Here is a 20,029-nt window from a genome sequence, read left to right as displayed (position 1 = left end):
TTTGGTTAAGACCAGAGTGATGCTAGTAGCTGGAGGGAAAATTAATAAAACAGTGATAAACACCACCCTAGGTATGCTTGAATATGCAGCCATTTACCCTTACATAGGTCTGGAAATGAGTATAGCAGCGAACTACAGTCACATTAAAATTATAAAATCTAGAAAGGCTAGGCAGCTCACCTTCCAAACATGTAAATTCGCTATAGAGTACTTGGGTTACTCACTGGAAGGAATCCTGTCTTTGTACAAGCAGTACTTCTGCCATACAATTTTGTATAGTCTATAGGTACTGGCAATGGCTAAACAGACTTGAGAGCTTTTTCTGGTGCAAGGATTTGTGATTGCCGTGTCCTTTCCCATGGAGTTCTTGCGTCTTGAACTGAACTTAACCTCTCTGAGAGGGGTTGGCTCTAAAAAAGAGAGGCAAGTTTAAATCAAATCCAGCACAAATCCTAAGCATCCTTTATTGGCCAAGTTGGGAGAAAACTGTAACGCTGAAATGGTATTGAGGAGTAAGAACTTTCAAGCTGTGAACAATGAATTTGAACTAGAAAAGCCGTATGTGGTAATTAAGATAGCCTTTGATAAAAGGCTTGATAGATGGGACTGGCTTAACAACTACTCACATCTATCCAAGCTTAAGTGCTAAACCGGATGTGACCACCGTGATGCTACTAGAGGGCTCAGCCATGTTTGCTTCTGTGTCCAGATCCAGCAGTCCTCTGGTTGCTATTGTTGCTAACCATCTTCCTTTATTGGCAATGCAAGGGTCTCAACATAAGATGGCCGAGGAGGCGCCTTTTTGCTGGATTTGTAAACTGCCTCACAAGCTGGAAACGGCTAAACACGTCTTTAGAAAATGTGGTAGACTGGGCCCACTATACATGTGTATACTGGCTAAGCTTGTGCATAGTTATGAAGAGATCAAAACACAAACTTTTTGAAACTACTGTCTTAACACTGACTCTATTTCTTCACAAATTTCTCTATATTGACTTTGGACTCATGTTGGGAAATAGCTGACTCGAACTTTTTTAAAGTCAAACCGGATCAGTTAATTGTCGCCATTGGTCTCATTTGATTGGAATTTGAAAGCTTGTATAATGTATTTTTAATGTGTGATTTTATTTTATGTTGTAGACTTATTTTACATTATATGAAAAATTGCTTTATATGTTTTAATGAAAGTGTTATTTTTTGTGTAAAGTTCAAATTGAACTAAAACACAATAAAGATTATTATTATTAATATTATTATTATTATTAAAACAGCAGAAATCTTGGAATGGACAATACAACTGTAATATCAGGTGAGAGCTCTTAGACACAACCATGCAGACCTGCAAACACAGACCCTGAAGTCATGCAACATGGATCAGCAAACCCGATGAGCAGGGATGTTTCTTGAACCCCCATGGCAGTGAACCAGGCAAATACTCCAGCAAGACTATCCCTTGATATAGCAAACCACCATACAGCCATGATTACCCTTGTGCATAACACCATGTGTCATTAACAACTGCAGTATGTTCAATGGTATGTAGAAAATGTAACATTACTACTGCAGTATGTTCTACAAAATTCAGAACATAGGGCCTCATTACAAATCGCCCGGTATGGAAACAACGGTGGCGGTAAACCTGCCGCCACTGTTGTTTCCATGCCGGGCGATCACAACTCCTTCAGGCGGGAGGTGATGTTCCCGCCAGGTCTGACCTTGTGGGTTTAACACCGCCCGCCTGCAGGCGGACGAGGAAACACCGGCAGCATTACGAGATGCTGCTGGTGTTTCCATGATCCCAATTCCCATCGAGTCCGATAGGACTCAATGGGAATGGGGATTAACACCATTCCGCCTTCGTGATTCCCGGAAAACCGGGGTTGTAATGCCCGGTAATTCCGGGAATCACAGAGGTGGAATGGTAATACGAGTCCGGCAGTAACCAGGCGGATTTACCGCCTCGGTTACCGCCGGACTCGTAATGAGGCCCATAGATTCCTCCCACACCTATCGTTACTTGTTAGACTGGTTCTGTGCGTTTAACGCAGCTTTAATAGAAAAACAGCCTTTGAACTTAACGCATCACTAAAGAATCTTTTCTCCATGTCGTACAAGTTATCAAGTAGTATTTTCAGAGGACTGTTCCCAGCCCCAAATTTGGTAAGATAGATTTCTGTCTGTCCTCTTTATTTGTGGTAAAGGATGTAAATACATAGCTTGCATATGGCTGGTGTGAGTCATAAACATTCATTAATGCCCCTGGCACTTCCAATTTGTATCTGGTCTATTGAGACCCCCCTTACCTCCCATCTACTTTCTGTAGGGAAGACGTCCTCATTCTCTATGTGAATTATCGTCTTCTCCGGTAGCTTGAGTGGTTTTAATCTAGCTTCATTTTCAGTGCTAGGCTACAAAAGTATAATATAATAACGATTGCTTTTCTTTTCATGGTAGAATTCCATTAATATTAAAGAAGTGTATCTGCTATTCCTACTCCCGTGGTATTCTGTTTTTGTATAATACTTACCATTTGATGTTTTATTTTTTAGGCCGAAGCTTGATACTGAATTATTTGTTCCATTGAAACAGATATTTTTCTTTATACTTTATGGCATTTTGTGAGTTTGGAGTATTCATTGGTGAATATTTGTTTTCATTTTTAAATAGTCTTTGATTGTGTTTTATTAATTTGTCACGTCAAGGGAAATTGAGTCTCTTTGGACCTCTGTTAGGCTTTGTGTTTACTGCATGGTTACTCTCTCCTTAAATGGAATCGGTACTCTTCTAAAATACCTCCAGCTATCACTTGCTCTTCCTTTTTCCTCTGGCATCATCCTTCCACTGAGGTTACAATTCGATGGGAGCAATTACATTCAAAACACTCAGCATTATGCAATTTTTGGCCCTCAAACTGGGTCTAGAAAGCCTTTCTTCAAGTGATGTTTTTAATTTTAGGTCGACTGTGCAATGATTGATCTGCAATATACAGTCTACCACCATTCTTTAGGCATGGTTAATGTGCTAGTGAACTGTTGCTTGGTACATGGCTGTTTGCAAGCCATACACCAATTTATATAGTATAGTTGTTTATAGCTAACCTGTCTGTGTTAAACGTCACATCTTTCCATAGTTTGTTTTAGTCAGCTTTGGAGTGCTTTGACAAAGATTGAGACTTCTCCATGCCATTGAATGAACGAGTTAAAGAAATCCATGATCTCCAAATTGTGTTTATGGTTTTGTGGCTTAGGTACAGTTCTCTATTAACCTTTCATGTTTTTGATTTGATTAGAAAAAATCTTGCTGTTGTTGGCTATGGCTCTTTGTTGCATGTGTGTATGTATGTATGTATGGGATTGAAAAAGTGAGAACCTAACTCGGTAGCAACAGAATGCTTTACATAGGAAACACACTCGTGGGGATACAAGTAAGATTGTAGGAATGGCAGAGGAGCTGTAATGAATACTAGACGTAGGTGAGCTCCAGAAAGGTTGAATTAGAGTTGACATGGGCGTCACTTTAGGGGGGACAAGGGTGTTTATCCCCACACCCCCTAACTTTCATGGTACACCATTTTGTCCCCCTCATTTGACAGGAACCCCTTTCCTTTAGATGTCATTTCCCCCCAACATTTTCAGCAAAGTTACTCCACTGAGAGTTGAGTGGAGCGATCAGCAATTGGCCAGATATTCTTTGAAGAGTAGGGTCTTCAGATCCTTCCTGAAGTGTAAGTTGGAGAGGGTGACACTTATCTGTGTTGGTAACATGTTCCACACACATGATGCAAAACAGGAAACAGTCTGTTTCCTGTTTTCTCCATCCTTGTAGTTTTTTGTTTCCAGCCAGGCGATGTTGTGGAGTCTGCTTGTGCGCTGGCATCGAGGGGATGGGGAGTTTCTTGCCCAGGTAGAGCTGTGTTTTGGTTGTGAATATTTGTAGGTGATGCTGGCTTTGTCAAACATGATGCATGCTTTAAGGGTTACCAGTGCCGCTACCGGAGGATAGGGGTTGCTTTTCCAGGTATGTCTTATTATTTCATGGAGCTCAGCCATGGAGCCCAAATCCACACATCTTATATGACAAATTATCAGATTGGCACCCAAGTCTCCATGTTACTAGGCCAGAAAATTAGCCAATTCACTTACATCCTTGAGCATTGTCTGGATTGCTTTCATTCAAATGTTGTCATCACAGAATTGATTGAGGAAGGCTGATACTTTCGCATAACATGTGGATTCAATGTTACAGGCAAGGCAGAGTTTGTGTCACAGCACTGTCAAATCACCTGAATGCCGAAGGATGTACATTTGTTTCTGTTGACGGGTGCATGAGCCCAAGTGTATTTCAAAGGCGAAGGAAGAGGGGATAGCAGGCGCGATTACATTGAGCACACTATTTGTTTTTCATTGATTTTAAGGTTATCTATTTTCAGTTGTCTTCTTGTCAAGATTTGAATTGAAACATAGTTTTACTGATTTTCAAAATAATTTCAGATATAAAGTAGAACATCTGTGGAACGATTGACATGTGCATCTCTGGCATGGCATTTTGCTTGTAAATTCTGATAATCATTCTTTTTCGTAGGTGGCAAAAAACTCAATGTAAAGTAACTCACGTTAACAAGAAGAAACACATGAGAGAATGGATATTGTTTCTCAATGCTAATAAATATGTTCAAGAAAGCGCCAGAAAGGAGAAGACACAAGGAGTTCAAAAAAGGTATGTGCGTTTCATGTCCTTTAAAATTTATGTAAAAGTTATCATGCAATTGAATTTTAAATGTAGTTTGTTCGAGCATGCCTTCTACAGTCGTCTACATAGGTATTGTATGACCAAAATATAAACCATGCTCATTATCACATCAAACATAAACATCATAGCTAGAGATATGTGTTGAGATTGACGGTCTCAAAATGTATTCAAAACTGCCTCAGCATCTGTATTGCACATTTTAAATTATTGGAGCCATAGGCGCTAATTGAATGCCTTAATACAGTATAATGCAAGGACATCACATCTGGCTGAATTAGTCATCCCAAACTTTAATTGGTCATAATTCTGGTGAGGACCAGCCAACAGTGTAGAAATCTTTGTACACCCTTGAATTTCTTTTTGATCGGATAGTTTTCTATGTAGCCAGCATTAATTTAAGTGTCCAGGTTGTAATGCATAGGATCAAGTTCACTAGAATATTATTCGTTGTTCAACCAAGCACAACACTTTATGGTGCTCCAGTCTACACTTGTCAGTCACATTTTTAGCGAGCTGCCTTACCTGGGGCTTGCCAGAGGACTTTGTGTCAAAGAGATATGGCATATCCTCTCTGAAAGCCAGGGCTATCCGAGAAACAGAGCAACAAGGCTGCCAGCGAGGCGGACCAATGAATGCTGCAACGCCTGCTGATGCATGCATCGGCTGAAGGCGGAAGACGAGAAGCAGGAATGGCCACAATAACAGAGTTGAGCTAGTGTCAAGGAGTTCCCCCCTTCTCACCTGGGTCCGATGTTTTCCGGTGACTTCGATCGCTGCCTTCCTGCGAACGCTCCTGGTCTTGAACAGCGCTGCTTGAGATTCGTCTGGTTCCAGGTTGCGTTTAGTTCCGGGATCACGGAGTCCAGGAATCCGGGAGACTGGAAAAGGCTAGAAAAGCTCAGAACCAGGAAAGGGGAAAGGAAAAGGAATGGGTAATAGCACTGGGACAAGGGAAACAATACCGCGAGCTACGAAAACACGTCTGGGCTACTCTGCAATAGCATTGAGATGCGCGGAGCCGCGGAAGGCGTGGTCTATAAATAGACCACGCCGCGTTCAGCGCATGGAGCGAGCAAGGGCTTCAGCTCTGGACGGCCATGTTGGAAGTAGTACGGAATGCAAGCCCTGTTGAGACAAGGACCAGGAGGTCCAAAAGGGGCGTGATCTGAAGTTCATGACAGCTAGAGGCTGGAGACAAGACGATTGAGCGGCACAGAGCAGAGGGGAGATAGAGACAGGAGAGAAGAAGCTGGAGCGTAATGTAAGGATGCGAGGATTTGGAGGCAAGCAGAAGAACCAAGAGGAATAAACAGAACAGGGCAAGGATACAAACAGAACAAGCGCCAGGGCAACAAAGTTGCAGCGCGCTGCAGCTCTGATCCTGATGTACTTTATTGTAAATGGGGCTGGACTCCGCCCTCTGGAACGGTGGGTGCTACGTGATGCATGACAGCCATATTTTGGTTGTCAGAAAGGCCTTGGATAGCATGTGTGATTGGCAAGACTGAATGACGTTGCTTCCATTTGTTCCAAACATACCAGAAGCAAGTTCGGGTGATAAAACAAATCTAAATCATGTGCACTTCAACTTTAGACAACTGAGAGTTCAATGGTGAACCATAGTGGGAAGGGTCCCCTAGAGGTGTGATAAAGGGCCCTTCCCCTGCTTCCCATACTAATGATTTAAAGTCATAGCCCTAAATATGCTACTCAATAAGCAATCATTTTAAGCAATGTTACTATTTCCTCATATTGTGGTGATCCAATGTTATCAGACAGGTTTCAACGAAATTGATCTTGCCACATTTTCAGAGAAACAGCTGATGTTGACAAAAAGGCACTTCTACCTCCGTCAAAGTCCTAGAGTGTTGACAAAGGTTACTTGAGTGCTAACTCCTGTTATATCTGGCATTGCAACTGGTGCTTGGCTGAGCCAAAAGCCCCTGTGTTACTCAATATCACTGATACCACAGCTGCTCTTGCTTTGAAGTTCATTCTCAGGTCTACCTTTCCTCATGTCTCACCCACATTAATGCAGCCTTCACTTGCAATATTTTGTTGCAAACTTCAATCTTTCTCAGCACACACTGGTCTCTCAGGTCGCTTTTGCCAACTCACTGGCTGTGTGCGGTTCTCTCTTGCTTTTTCGATTTCCAATTCACAAGTCAAGGTTAGTACCACAGCCTTGGCCTCGCCTCCTCAACTCTGTCGTTCACCTGGGTGGGTCGCTGGCATCCTTGAAAGACAATGCAATCTTCGGTATTGGGATCTGGCCTTCTCAACATGTCTTTAACAGCCTTGTGGAGGCAAAGACATCCTGCAGGGCACTCCTAGGGTTTCCAGCCTACTGCTCTCATCCTTTGGTCCATCGCTGTGCTTCAGTAGGTTCGCTTTCACCCCGGATGTTCTTCTCCTACTCGTGTTCCACTTTGCTCAGAGTGTGTCTCTAGGTTCCGCCTTTTATCTGTGTAAAGAGAGCTAATTAGAATCAGTTGTATGCACTTGAAGTCAAGTGCCTGACTTTGCTTGACCCGATTAGCGGCACATGTCCAGTACGATGTATAAGAGTTAGTCTTGTTACTCTAAGTCGGCCTCTTCCTCGGCCTAGTGTTTGTGCAGAAAGGGGGTGGGTTGAGACATTAGGTCCTACAAAATAGGAGTGGTTGGATGTACAAAAAAGGGGAGACACCTTTTAGTTTATCACAAAGAGCACAGTTACTAGTTTGTGGTCTGGGCCCCGATGTCCACCCTCTTCTGTTATGTCACCCCCTTTAACTGGATCAGTGGCGTACAGAACGTGAGTTGATTTCACTGTAAATTCTTTTAATTCCTTGCAAGTTAAACGCAGAGTTTTCCTAAGATTTTAAGCCGCAACAAGTCTCACCCTTCTCTTTTCTATTTTTGGCGATGTCTCTGGACAAATCTAAAGCTGTCTCTGTTTGGCTTCCCTTGTCCCTTCTGGGGCCTTCCCTTGCTTGCCCCCTGCTTGCCCTCACTTGTTCATTAGCATTATAGCTTATAGGAGCTTCCATGGGTGCATCTACTATTGGTGAGTTAACTAATACTTCCTCCGCTAGCACTTCAAATCTATTTGTAATCAGAATTTCGTGGGGGAGGGTAACTTTGCTTTGTTTTTTCCAGAGAGGCACTTTGCTAATATAGTTCTGCTGGGATTATATCATTTTTCCCTCCAGTATGAATTGGATTATTAGGGGCTTTAAATTTAGGCAACGCCTCCCGCATATCTAATAGCTCCAGGATTATTGATCTATTATTTTATCCCTCATTAGGATTTGTCTTCATAGATAGTGTCTTCTTCCCTGTCTTCCCCTTGTGTTTAGCACTTTTAGGTCATACTTCATATTGGGAGCAATGTGGATCAATGGATAGTTTCTCTTTAGACATGTGTGTAATGCAATTCCTAGCACTTGATTTGACATTAATCAGACCACTAGCATTTTTTTTGGTTGATCCAGATATTTAAGGAGGCCCGCAATTTCACCTATTAAGAAATAAACTTTGTGTATAGGTTTACTATATTTCGCTGTTCTTTGTGCTGCTTTCAATGTCTGGGAATCATTTATTGCTTTCCTCGACTGACATTTCTACAGCTCTATCTAACTTCACTCCAGTGCAGTCTCCACCCACCCAGTGAGATTCATGTCTCTTTGTTGGTGTTATCATAATGCCCGTGCAATCTCAGATTACCAGTATTTTCCCAGCACAAAAGGGTTCACAAACTTCCATTAATGGAGAAGAATATACACCAATCATCTCAGCGAGTTCTCCCAAATAAAGTGCAAATGTGCTTCCTTCAAATTTATATTAGAACAGTTGTCAACATAAACAGCCCAGTAGCCAGTTTTATCTTTTGACCAATGTACACTTTAAAATAAAAATTACAATCAAAAGTGCTCAGCGTAATATATCACCTATATAACATAAAACCAGTTAATCCTACTACCATTAAAAAAAAATACATAAAGTTTTGTCAGTCTATTTAGACATATAGCAGCTGTTAGTAATTCCAAACAATTTCATATGTGGCATCATGGGCAGTCTTGGTGTGAAAATGGACACCCTCACCTGTAAGGTTAATATCTCGCAGTACAAATAGATAAGCTATGTGGCGCATGACGGAGGAAGAGCAGGTGATCAGTGAAGGTAAGGATAAGGTGGTGGCCCTGCAGTCTGAGGTAGCTAAGCTGCAACGAACAGTCAAGAAAGTGGTGGCAAAAAATTATGATCTTGAGGGAAGATCCAGAAGAAATGTACATACACATTCTGGGAGTGCACAAATCCACCCCTGTTGATAATATAGAAAGGTTTGTGGAAAAAACTATTACTGGATGTCTTGGAGGGCCCCCCAGTATCCAGCATGTTCCTGGTGGATCGAACGCACCACTCCCTGGCGACCAGGCGTCCCCCAGAGCCCCTGAGCGCCCTATCATCACAATAATTTTGTATTACAGGGACAGAGATACAATCCTGCAGGCCTCCAGGGATAGGGCGAGCTATGCTGGGGCTCAGCATCAATTCGTCTTTTCCCGGACTTCAGCCCACAAGTGCAGAAACAGAGGAAAACTGTTCAAGCAATGAAGAATATCCTCAGAAGAAAGGGGGTACGGGTTTCAATGTTATTTCCAGCTAAACTCCGAGTGGCTTATGAGGGCTGTAACGCTCACCTGATTCTCGCAGAGGCGCCGGTCTTGACTGGGCGACTACCGTATCTTCAAAGGTGATGTGTAGCACCCGGTTGGCTCTTTGGGCTGGACCTCTGTGCACTGTATGCCTGACGTGTAGAGTAAGATGTCTGCAGATAGAAAATATGGGGTTAATGAACTGGGGTTATTGGGGTGTCCCTATCTCTTTCCTCTTCTCCTCTCCTGTAGACCCCCAAAGGTTAACGCTCTCACCTTAGGTAAGTGAATGCCGAGCTCTCCATCTGCCTCGGGGCAGGGTGCTGTAACCAGTTTCTTCACTGGATAGGTAGCGCAGGCCTCTTGACTTCAGAGGACTGCTGTCCGTCGTTTACTGCACGAACGGTAAGTTTCGAGTCATTCAAATGTCTTTAAAGTCTTTAGTAATGATGTCTCTTGTTTTGCAGGGTTCCGGCGATGGCGGATGACGGGCTGAAGTGAGTTGAAGATGGAGCCCGTGTGATGAATAGAAGCGCCTGGAAGCACGTAAGTAAGCGCTTGTTGCCTGCTTCACTATGCGCTCTAACTGTCTTTTTATTTTGCAGGTACGAGTTCGGAGCGGCTGCAGGGTGCCGGAATACCCACTGGATTAGATGTGGAAAGGAGTAATGGCACGTGAGTATTAAAGTTCCCCAATGTCTTTAAACGCACCTTGTTTTGTCTTTCAGATGCGGGATGCAGCGTCGAAGGCCTCCGGAGCGTGCGAAGAGTTGGTAAACTTTTGTCTTTCAGATGCCGGAATGCAGTGTGAAGACCTCCGGAGCGCACGAAGAGTAGGTAAGCCTTTGCCTTTCAGATGCCGGAATGCTAACCTGTTCTTTCTTGTCTTTATAGGTGTTGCTGAAGACTGGATTCAGGATGGTAAGCCTTTTTCCTTAGGCCCAGGACCGGATGCAGAAGACACGATGAGCGTTCTGCTGCAGAGGTTGCAGAATAACGCAAAGCAAGATTCATCCACCGGGTGTGGTTTAAATAGCCTCCTGTAGTGCTTAGGTGTCTCCTTCCACAGCCACGCCTAAGTAAGAAAAGAGTTCCTGGTAAGAAAAGAGTTCCTGCCTTCCAGAAGAGTTCCAGTGTTCTGAATCTAGGGAGTGGCTCCAGCCCCACCCAACAGGAAAAGTAGTTCCAAACAGAAGAGGATCAGAGGCTCAACTGGCAGGCAAGTAAGCAGCATGGTCTGCTGAAGGTAAGTCCACCCAAGCATTATGAGCCCGGCGCTTCCAGCGCTGGGACTGGGCATATTTATGAGCCTGGTGCCACTGGCGCCAGGACTGGGTCCAAAAGGTCCCAATTGGGACTGGTTGGCACTCGGAACCTGGGTTATGGATCTGCTTTCAAGGGAGTTGGGAAAACCCTGACCTTTTGGAAGCAGAGATCATGACAGTACCCCCCCTCAAGGCCCCTCCCAAACCGGGCTTCTCCGGGGGTTTTGGCTTGTCAGGAAATGTTCGGTGAAATCTTTTGATTAGGCGAGGAGCGTGGACATATTCAGCAGGTTCCCAGGATCTCTCTTGGGGGCCGTAGCCTTTCCAGTCAATTAGGTAGAATAGTTTAGATTTGGAGATCTTGGAGTCCAGAATGCTTTTGACTTCAAACTCGAGTTCTCCATCCACTAGGATAGGTTTTGGAGATTTGGTTAGTCGGGTTTGAGGTTGCAAGGGTTTTAATAGAGAGACGTGGAAGACCGGATGTATCTTCATGTGCGGGGGCAAGTCCAACTTGACCGCTACTGGGTTTACTATGGTAGTGATGGAATAGGGACCAAGGTATCTTGGGTTGAATGTGCGTGGCCCTTTTAGAGATAGATATTTGGTGGATAACCAGACTTGATCCCCTACTTGATAGTGAGGGGCTTCCTTCCGATGTTGATCTGCTCCTTTCTTGTATTGTTCTTTAGCCCTTTGAAGGTGAGAAACAGCTTCCTTAAAGGCTTGGGTGATTGTAGAATGCAGGTAGTCTACTGCTGGTGTTTCAAGATCTTGGAGGGGATCCAACTCCGAGGTTCGAGGGTGACTGCCGTACAAAAGAAAAAACGGGGTTTTCCCAGTTCCCGAATGGACAGAGTTATTGTAGGCATACTCGGCTATCCAAAGGATATCTTTCCAAGTTTTTTCAGTTTGTTGCAGCATGCAGCGTAAATACTGTTCCAGAGTTTGATTGGTCCTCTCGGTTTGTCCGTCGGTCTGAGGGTGGTGACTGGTCGATAGTCTCACATCAATTTGAGCCGACCGACAGCAACTTCGCCAAAAATGAGAAATAAATTGACTACCTCGATCCGAAATTAGAACCGAAGGAAAACCGTGCAGTCGGACGATGTTTTCGAGAAATTCTCGGGCCAGAGTTGCTGCTGTTGGCAAGCCTTTGAGCGGAATGAAATGCGCCATCTTGGAGAATAAGTCCACGATTACTAGAATCGTATTGTATCCGGAGCATGGAGGTAGATCGGTGATGAAGTCCATAGAAAGCGTATGCCAAGGGCGAGGTGGGATGTCAATAGGGCGTAAGAGGCCTGCTGGTCTTTCCTTTTGACTCTTGTTTTGGGCGCATACTCCACAGGACATTATAAAGTCTCTGATATCTTTTTTCCAAGACGGCCACCAGAAGTAGCGCTTGATCTTTTCTGAGGTCTTGGCTATACCGGGATGACCTTCCATTAAAGAGTCGTGATAACAAGAGATTACTTTTTTCTGTAAATCTGTGCTGGGTAGGTATAATCGTTCTTGGAAATACAATAAGTTGTCCTTTACTGCAAAGTCCTTTCCCTGCAGATGCCAATTCTGTATGTCTGCTGGAGTTACAAGTTGCCTGGCTTTATCCTTAACTTCCTCTATGGATTCTGTGGCGATTACACCCAGAATTCTTTGTTCGGGAATGATTGGTACAGGTTTAGGGTTGACCAAGTGTTCTTCCACTCCCATCCGAGAAAGGGCATCGGCTTTACCGTTCTTTGTACCATGTCGATAGGTAATTATGAAGTCAAACTCGGCAAAGAATAATGCCCAACGGAGTTGTCTAGAGGATTGGGCTTTTGCGGTCTTCAAATATTGCAGGTTTCGGTGATCCGTAATCACAGTAACGGTGTGTCGGGCCCCCAGCAGATAATGCCGCCAAGCCTTAAAGGCAGACTTGATAGCCAGAAGTTCCTTGTCAGTAATCGTGTAATTGATTTCAGGAGGCGAGAATTTGCGGGACCAAAATGCCACGGGATGCAACTGATTGGTTACCGGGTCCTTTTGTGATAGAACTGCCCCCATGGCAAGGCTTGAAGCATCAGTTTCCACGATGTAGGGGAGTTCGGGGCGAGGGTGTTTTAAGATTGGTGCAGAGATAAATTTAGTCTTCAAATCCTGGAAAGCTTGTTCCGCCTCGGTAGACGATTCAAAACGTTTGTTTTTCTTTAACAAGGCAGTGATGGGCTGGACTATTCGAGAGAATTCGGGGATAAACCTGCGGTAAAAGTTAGCGAAGCCTAACATGCTTTGCACACCTTTTACGGAGGATGGTGATGGCCATTTGAGAACTGCATCGACCTTCTTTGAATCCATACGCACTCCGCCAGGTGATAATATGAATCCCAAGAATTCAACTTCAGTCACGTTGAAAACACATTTTTCCAACTTAGCGAAAAGTTTGTGTTGACGCAATCTTTCGAGGACCATTTTCACGTGTTTCCGATGTTCAGATTCCGATGAAGAATAAACGAGGATGTCGTCAATGTAAACAACAACACATACATCTATGAGCTCTCTGAGGACATCGTTCATAAAATATTGAAAGGCGGCCGGGGCATTGCAAAGTCCGAAGGGCATGACCTGATATTCAAATAACCCATACTTGGTGCGGAAGGCCGTCTTCCATTCATCGCCCTCTTTTACTCGTACCAAGTGGTAAGCTCCTCTAAGATCCAGCTTTGTATATATGCATGCTTTTCTGACTTGGTCCAGGAGTTCAGGGATCAAAGGTAACGGATATCTATTCTTAACGGTGATCTGGTTCAGGGAGCGATAATCGATACAAGTTCTAAGGTCTCCTTCCTTTTTTGGAACGAAGAACAAAGCTGAAGAAGCAGGGGACTTGGAAGGACGAATAAACCCATTTGCCAGGTATTGATCCAGGTATTGTCGAAGGTGAAGGTTCTCAGGCTCGGTGAGGGCATAAATTCTACTACAAGGAGGAGTAGATCCAGGTATCAGGTCTATCTGGCAGTCATAAAACCTATGAGGAGGTAGAGAGTTAGCCTGATCCTTCCGGAAAACATCTTGGTATTCTAGGTATTCGGGAGGTAACTGGGGAGTCTCTGAAGAAATTGCGGCCAGTGCAACACCAGGTGGAGGGTGACAAGTAGAGACACATTCTGGAAACTGGACCGTTCTTGCTCGCCAATCGATCAGAGGATTGTGTTTCTCTAACCAAGGTATTCCTAGAATAATCTGAAACTGAGGGGCCTTGATCACATCGAACACGATCTTCTCATGGTGTCCATCTTGACTTACTAGCGTCACCTCTTGAGTGGTATGCGTTACTGGCCCGGAGGCTATCTCCGTACCATCCACCGTAGTAATGACGTCCTTTACAGCCTTGGGACAAAGAGTTAGATTCATCCTCAAAACCATTTCATGATCCACATAATTGCCGATGGCACCGCTGTCGACGTAAGCTTCAATTGCATGTAATCGATCCGGATTATCAGGGCTAATGAGGACCATAGGTATCACGAAATGCGAGGTCACGGAACTGGTTTTCACGCTCGGCAAGAGGACCTCTATTCTTGTCGGGCGAGGTCGTTTCCCTGCTCAGAGTTTGTAACTTTGGTAACTGCAGCTCCTACTGCCTTCTTGGCAGGTTTCACCGGACAGTCTCGAAGAAAGTGCCCTGAGTTTCCGCAATATAGGCATAATTGCAACTGTTTCCTCCTTTCCCGCTCCCTTTGTGTTAGAGGACCTTTCAGACCCCCTATTTGCATGGGTTCCCCGGAGTCTACTCCTTTGGAAGGAGTTGGCGGTTTGGAAAATACTCGAGCATCAAACTTGGAACGATCGGCCTTCCTGTTCTGCAGCCTGTGATCTATTTGAACGACCAAGTCTATATAATCCGAACAGTCTTGTGGGGGATTCACTACTTGGGCTAAAACGTCTTTGAGCTCTCCACGTAGACCTCTATAAAACAGCGTAATCCTTTTGTCCTCAGGCCATTGAGTTTCCACTATTAGTCTATTGAAAGATGCAATATAAGCCAAAAGGTCTTGATTACCCTGTCGCAACGAAAGAAGCTCATTGTCCAAGGCCTGCCCCTGTGAATGTCTTGCGAACAGTTTTTCCATACTAAGCTGAAAGGCTTGAAAATCATGGTGAACCGGATCATCTTGATTAACTAGAGGGATCGACCAGTCTGCCGCATTGCCACTAAGGTACGAAAGTACAAAAGCTACTTTTGCTTGATCAGTTGGAAAGGCTGCTGGCCGGCATAAGAAGTGCAACCGGCACTGATTGATAAATACTGCAAACCTCTTTGGGTCACCAGAAAATCGTTCGGGCGGAGCCAGTGGTACATTCCCAGGTAGGTTGATCTGCACTGGATTCATAGAGGATGTTGAAGGAAGATTTGCCCCTGATGCGGGTAACGGGGTCTGTCCGGCTTGTGACTGTAGCACTTGTCTAGCAAGATTGTCTGTTCTCTCCTTGGAAATAATTAGTTCCCTTCTTAGAGCATTCGTTTCCTGACGAGCTGCATGCACTTCTGCCCTTAGTTCCCCAAGTAACCGGGCTAGGGGGTCAGTATCCGAGGTTTCCATAGCGCCTGGGCGAGAGTTTTGCGGTAGGCTTTGCGTTCTGTAACGCTCACCTGATTCTCGCAGAGGCGCCGGTCTTGACTGGGCGACTACCGTATCTTCAAAGGTGATGTGTAGCACCCGGTTGGCTCTTTGGGCTGGACCTCTGTGCACTGTATGCCTGACGTGTAGAGTAAGATGTCTGCAGATAGAAAATATGGGGTTAATGAACTGGGGTTATTGGGGTGTCCCTATCTCTTTCCTCTTCTCCTCTCCTGTAGACCCCCAAAGGTTAACGCTCTCACCTTAGGTAAGTGAATGCCGAGCTCTCCATCTGCCTCGGGGCAGGGTGCTGTAACCAGTTTCTTCAGTGGATAGGTAGCGCAGGCCTCTTGACTTCAGAGGACTGCTGTCCGTCGTTTACTGCACGAACGGTAAGTTTCGAGTCATTCAAATGTCTTTAAAGTCTTTAGTAATGATGTCTCTTGTTTTGCAGGGTTCCGGCGATGGCGGATGACGGGCTGAAGTGAGTCGAAGATGGAGCCCGTGTGATGAATAGAAGCGCCTGGAAGCACGTAAGTAAGCGCTTGTTGCCTGCTTCACTATGCGCTCTAACTGTCTTTTTATTTTGCAGGTACGAGTTCGGAGCGGCTGCAGGGTGCCGGAATACCCACTGGATTAGATGTGGAAAGGAGTAATGGCACGTGAGTATTAAAGTTCCCCAATGTCTTTAAACGCACCTTGTTTTGTCTTTCAGATGCGGGATGCAGCGCCGAAGGCCTCCGGAGCGTGCGAAGAGTTGGTAAACTTTTGTCTTTCAGATGCCGGAATGCAGTGTGAAGACCTCCGGAGCGCACGAAGAGTAGGTAAGCCTTTGCCTTTCAGATGCCGGAATGCTAACCTGTTCTTTCTTGTCTTTATAGGTGTTGCTGAAGACTGGATTCAGGATGGTAAGCCTTTTTCCTTAGGCCCAGGACCGGATGCAGAAGACACGATGAGCGTTCTGCTGCAGAGGTTGCAGAATAACGCAAAGCAAGATTCATCCACCGGGTGTGGTTTAAATAGCCTCCTGTAGTGCTTAGGTGTCTCCTTCCACAGCCACGCCTAAGTAAGAAAAGAGTTCCTGGTAAGAAAAGAGTTCCTGCCTTCCAGAAGAGTTCCAGTGTTCTGAACCTAGGGAGTGGCACCTGCCCCACCCAACAGGAAAAGTAGTTCCAAACAGAAGAGGATCAGAGGCTCAACTGGCAGGCAAGTAAGCAGCATGGTCTGCTGAAGGTAAGTCCACCCAAGCATTATGAGCCCGGCGCTTCCAGCGCTGGGACTGGGCATATTTATGAGCCTGGTGCCACTGGCGCCAGGACTGGGTCCAAAAGGTCCCAATTGGGACTGGTTGGCACTCGGAACCTGGGTTATGGATCTGCTTCCAAGGGAGTTGGGAAAACCCTGACCTTTTGGAAGCAGAGATCATGACAGGGCAAGACTGCGTTCTTTGTCACCAGAGGCTGCGGAACAGTTTGCCTTAGGACTCCCGGACCCTGCCTCCTCACCTCACCGCTTACCCCGCTGATGGCCTGGTGTTTCAGGGGGGAACGTTATGTTTCAGTATTTGGTGTAATGCAAATATGTCATAAAGAGCCTTACGCCACCAGGGTCGGACTGGCACAAGAAACAAGCCCGGGCAGTCAAAAAAAAAAGTGGCCCACAACAAAAAAGTGGCTCCCATTCATGTAATCCAGTCATTCCCAACTATCTGATATGAACTACTTGCGATGGCTTCATACCTTTGTAGCCACTACTGGTGCAGACAATCTGGGAAGCCCTTTTACTGAAATGCATGGGCTTCCCATTGTACTGAAGGTTTGCAGCGTGCAAAGACTAGAGAAAATCGTCGTGCAAATTTTACCCTTCTAAGCACTCCCCTACCAAGCAAGTAAAAATACTGAATTAGGACCCAACTAGCCAACCTTTTAATTGTTTTAAGACATTTTGGAGTTATGTTATTTTTTGTAGTAGCTATTTTGTTTACAACATTATTGTAATATTTGTCTTTCCTGCACACGTTTTCTTTATGAAGCACGCTGATGCTTTTGTTAGCCATGTCTGCGCAATAGAACGTTTTTAATAAAATAAAAAACAAGTGGTAATATCCCATCACAATTTCCATTGTTTAAAAAAGTATGCATACGAAAGCATAGCTGCTGCTAAGAATGAAGGGTTTTACAGAAGTAATTGTCAGGCCGCCCCAGACACCATTTATTATCTGTGTTCTGTCCTGTCAGCAGACAGCACTGTAGGTGACTGAGGTCAAGTCAACATAACCCACAATTTTGTGCGGGCTGGCTGTAGCCCCAATTAGGCACTGGTCGTGGAGTGCCTGTGCAGACAAGTGGCTAGTTTATATAAAAAAATGTCTCAAGAGTGCTGGAACAATTTTTGGAGTGGAGGTGCTCGGTAGTGGCATCACATCACCAAAATGATGGGGCTTGTGAACAAATGATGCTGCTTAATAATCAAATGCATCAAACAATCTAAGACCTTCAGCAGATGCGTGTTTGATGGTATGTCTTTTTGGCGAAACATCTAGTCTTAGATCAATATGAGCTGCTTAGAAAGATTTGTTTTAAAGCCAAGTTAGATAGATTGGGACCTCATGAATTAATGTAATACCTTGAAATTATCCACAGTGCCCTATATGCATTAGTCCACTACAGCTCCAAAAATGTTTACTTCAACATTATGTTTGTAGCCCCAGATGCATGACAGAAGAAAGACAGTGTAAAAGTAGTAAATGTGTTCATATACAATACTAAGCCACAGAGGATAAATACACTATCAGGGGGGAAATGGAAATCATGAAGTGTGTAATGTTAAAAAACATGATCAGTAAATACATTGGCAAGAATTATATTATGAACATTATTTTACGCTTAGTAGAAATATTGCCACTTAGCAGTATGCCTAATTAAACTGTGCCCTTTAGAAGACTGTAAAAGAGAGGCAATTGCACATGAAGCGTATGAGGATATCAATGGACACGTATACACAAAAGTGTCTTGCTCAAATGATAACAATTATCGTTTTTTTTTAGAACATTTTAAAGAATAATTGGAATGCAAAATAACTGCCCCAGAAAGACAAACTTGATTAATCTCATGTGATTTATTTTCAAAAGAAAAATAAATGTTCAATGTTAAATGTTCAAACGTACTCAGGAATGTCTAATGCAAAGAAGCCCAGTCCTTCAGTTTCTCAAGAAAAGAAAAAAAGAAGGAAGGAAGCCATCCAAAATATTTGTGTGGTCAAAATATTTCACAGGGTACTACATTCCTGACTGTATGCATTTCAACAAAGTTCCTTCTCCAGCAAGCATGATGTTCTTTAAGACACAACATACAGCACCAGAAGTGAGGAAGAAATACTCTTTCCTTCCCACAATACTTTTATATTAGGTTAAATCTAGTAATACCAAACGCAATTGGGGCCAGTTTGTAATGTAGCCAGTAATCACTCACTCGTCTAAGTGCATCATCTACTCTAATGCATAGTCCAAGTCCTCATTCAGTGTCCGTGCCTGAGCTAACAATCAGGAATCCGCAAGTCCTGCCACTTATCCTTCATCACATAGATGGCTGTACATTGATGTTGGATGAAAGGGAGATGTACACACTCCTCTATTGAATCATTGGCCATAATGATGCTAGACATGATTGTGACATACAAGCAATATGTCATACAGTATTTATTTCTAATAATTCAGCTCACTTTATTTAATGAGAATCTGATGTTGATACTTCCTGAGTCACCTGCCATGACCAAAACAGTAACACATTTTGGTCTAAGTTAAATGAATATAGAGAATATCATGTTTTCAGTTGGCTCCATAATCCTTCTTGTGTATTCCAATCTTGGGTGTGCTTTATTCCGGCTTTGAAAGACATATCAGATTTACAGTTTAATGGGGAATCTCAATCAGGACCATAACATTGTTAAGTGAAGTATCTTGTGTCCCAGATGGGTGGTAAGGATCATGTTTTTCACCATTTTTGCTTTGAGGCCTGGATCCCTAAGCGGCTTTCATCCAGAACAATCCAAGTCATCGCCCATTGGATGTAATAGCCAATTTCAAGCCTGTCATTCCAACCAGCGGTAATACCTTTTTTGTAAAAGATATCCAAATAAACTCTTGCTGGGGTAAATCTCATTTACAGTGACAATCTTGTGGTAGAGGGGTAGTATTTTATCGAGCCTGAAATCTTAATTATTGTATGATATGTTCATCTCCACAAAGTGTTAAATTACAAATGGCTGAAAAGTAGGCACATGTTTCTTCTCTCACCCTGATAGTTATAGAAGTCTGTGTCACCTTCATCACTCCCCATGGGCATTGTATTATATATACTGTTACTCCAGCTGTATCTGTTTACCAGGATGAAGTGGTGAACATTATTCACTTATATATATAAATATAAATATATATAAATATATATAAATATTTTTTCATTGTTGCTGGGGATTTAACTTGCCGGATAAATTGTGGGGGGGCACTACCAATAACCGGAATCTATCCAATAACAGCCTTTGGAAACAGGTGTTTACCGATAATGAGGGGGAGTGCTGGAAGGGCTTCTTTGATTGCTGGGACCTCGAAATAATCAATGGCCAAACAAGAGGTGATAGACCTGCAAAATTCACTTGGAAGAATGAGAGAAGTGGCAGCACCCTTGACTATATCTTTACTAGTGCTGAGATTGCAACTATTGTTGATGATATGATGGTGAGGGAATGTGAATGGAGTGATCACAACCCCTTGATA

The 20,029-nt window shown here is 43.9% G+C and overlaps 1 protein-coding gene across 2 annotated transcripts in view; it reads left to right on the top strand.

Annotated features, from left to right (window-relative positions):
• Positions 1 to 20,029, top strand: part of IQCM (IQ motif containing M) — a 1,823,621-nt gene that overhangs the window by 1,287,925 nt on the left and 515,667 nt on the right. For both annotated transcript variants that reach the window (XM_069631255.1, XM_069631254.1), the window contains exon 10: positions 4,582 to 4,716. In XM_069631255.1, coding sequence (XP_069487356.1) covers positions 4,582 to 4,716 — 135 coding nt within the window. The remainder of the gene's footprint in view (positions 1 to 4,581; positions 4,717 to 20,029) is intronic.

Source organism: Ambystoma mexicanum, chromosome 6q, assembly GCF_040938575.1.
Source record: "Ambystoma mexicanum isolate Mex_15411 chromosome 6q, UKY_AmexF1_1, whole genome shotgun sequence".
Taxonomy (NCBI): Eukaryota; Metazoa; Chordata; class Amphibia; order Caudata; family Ambystomatidae; genus Ambystoma; species Ambystoma mexicanum.
Note: the sequence above shows the minus strand (reverse complement) of the source record. Positions and strands in the feature narration are given on the sequence as shown.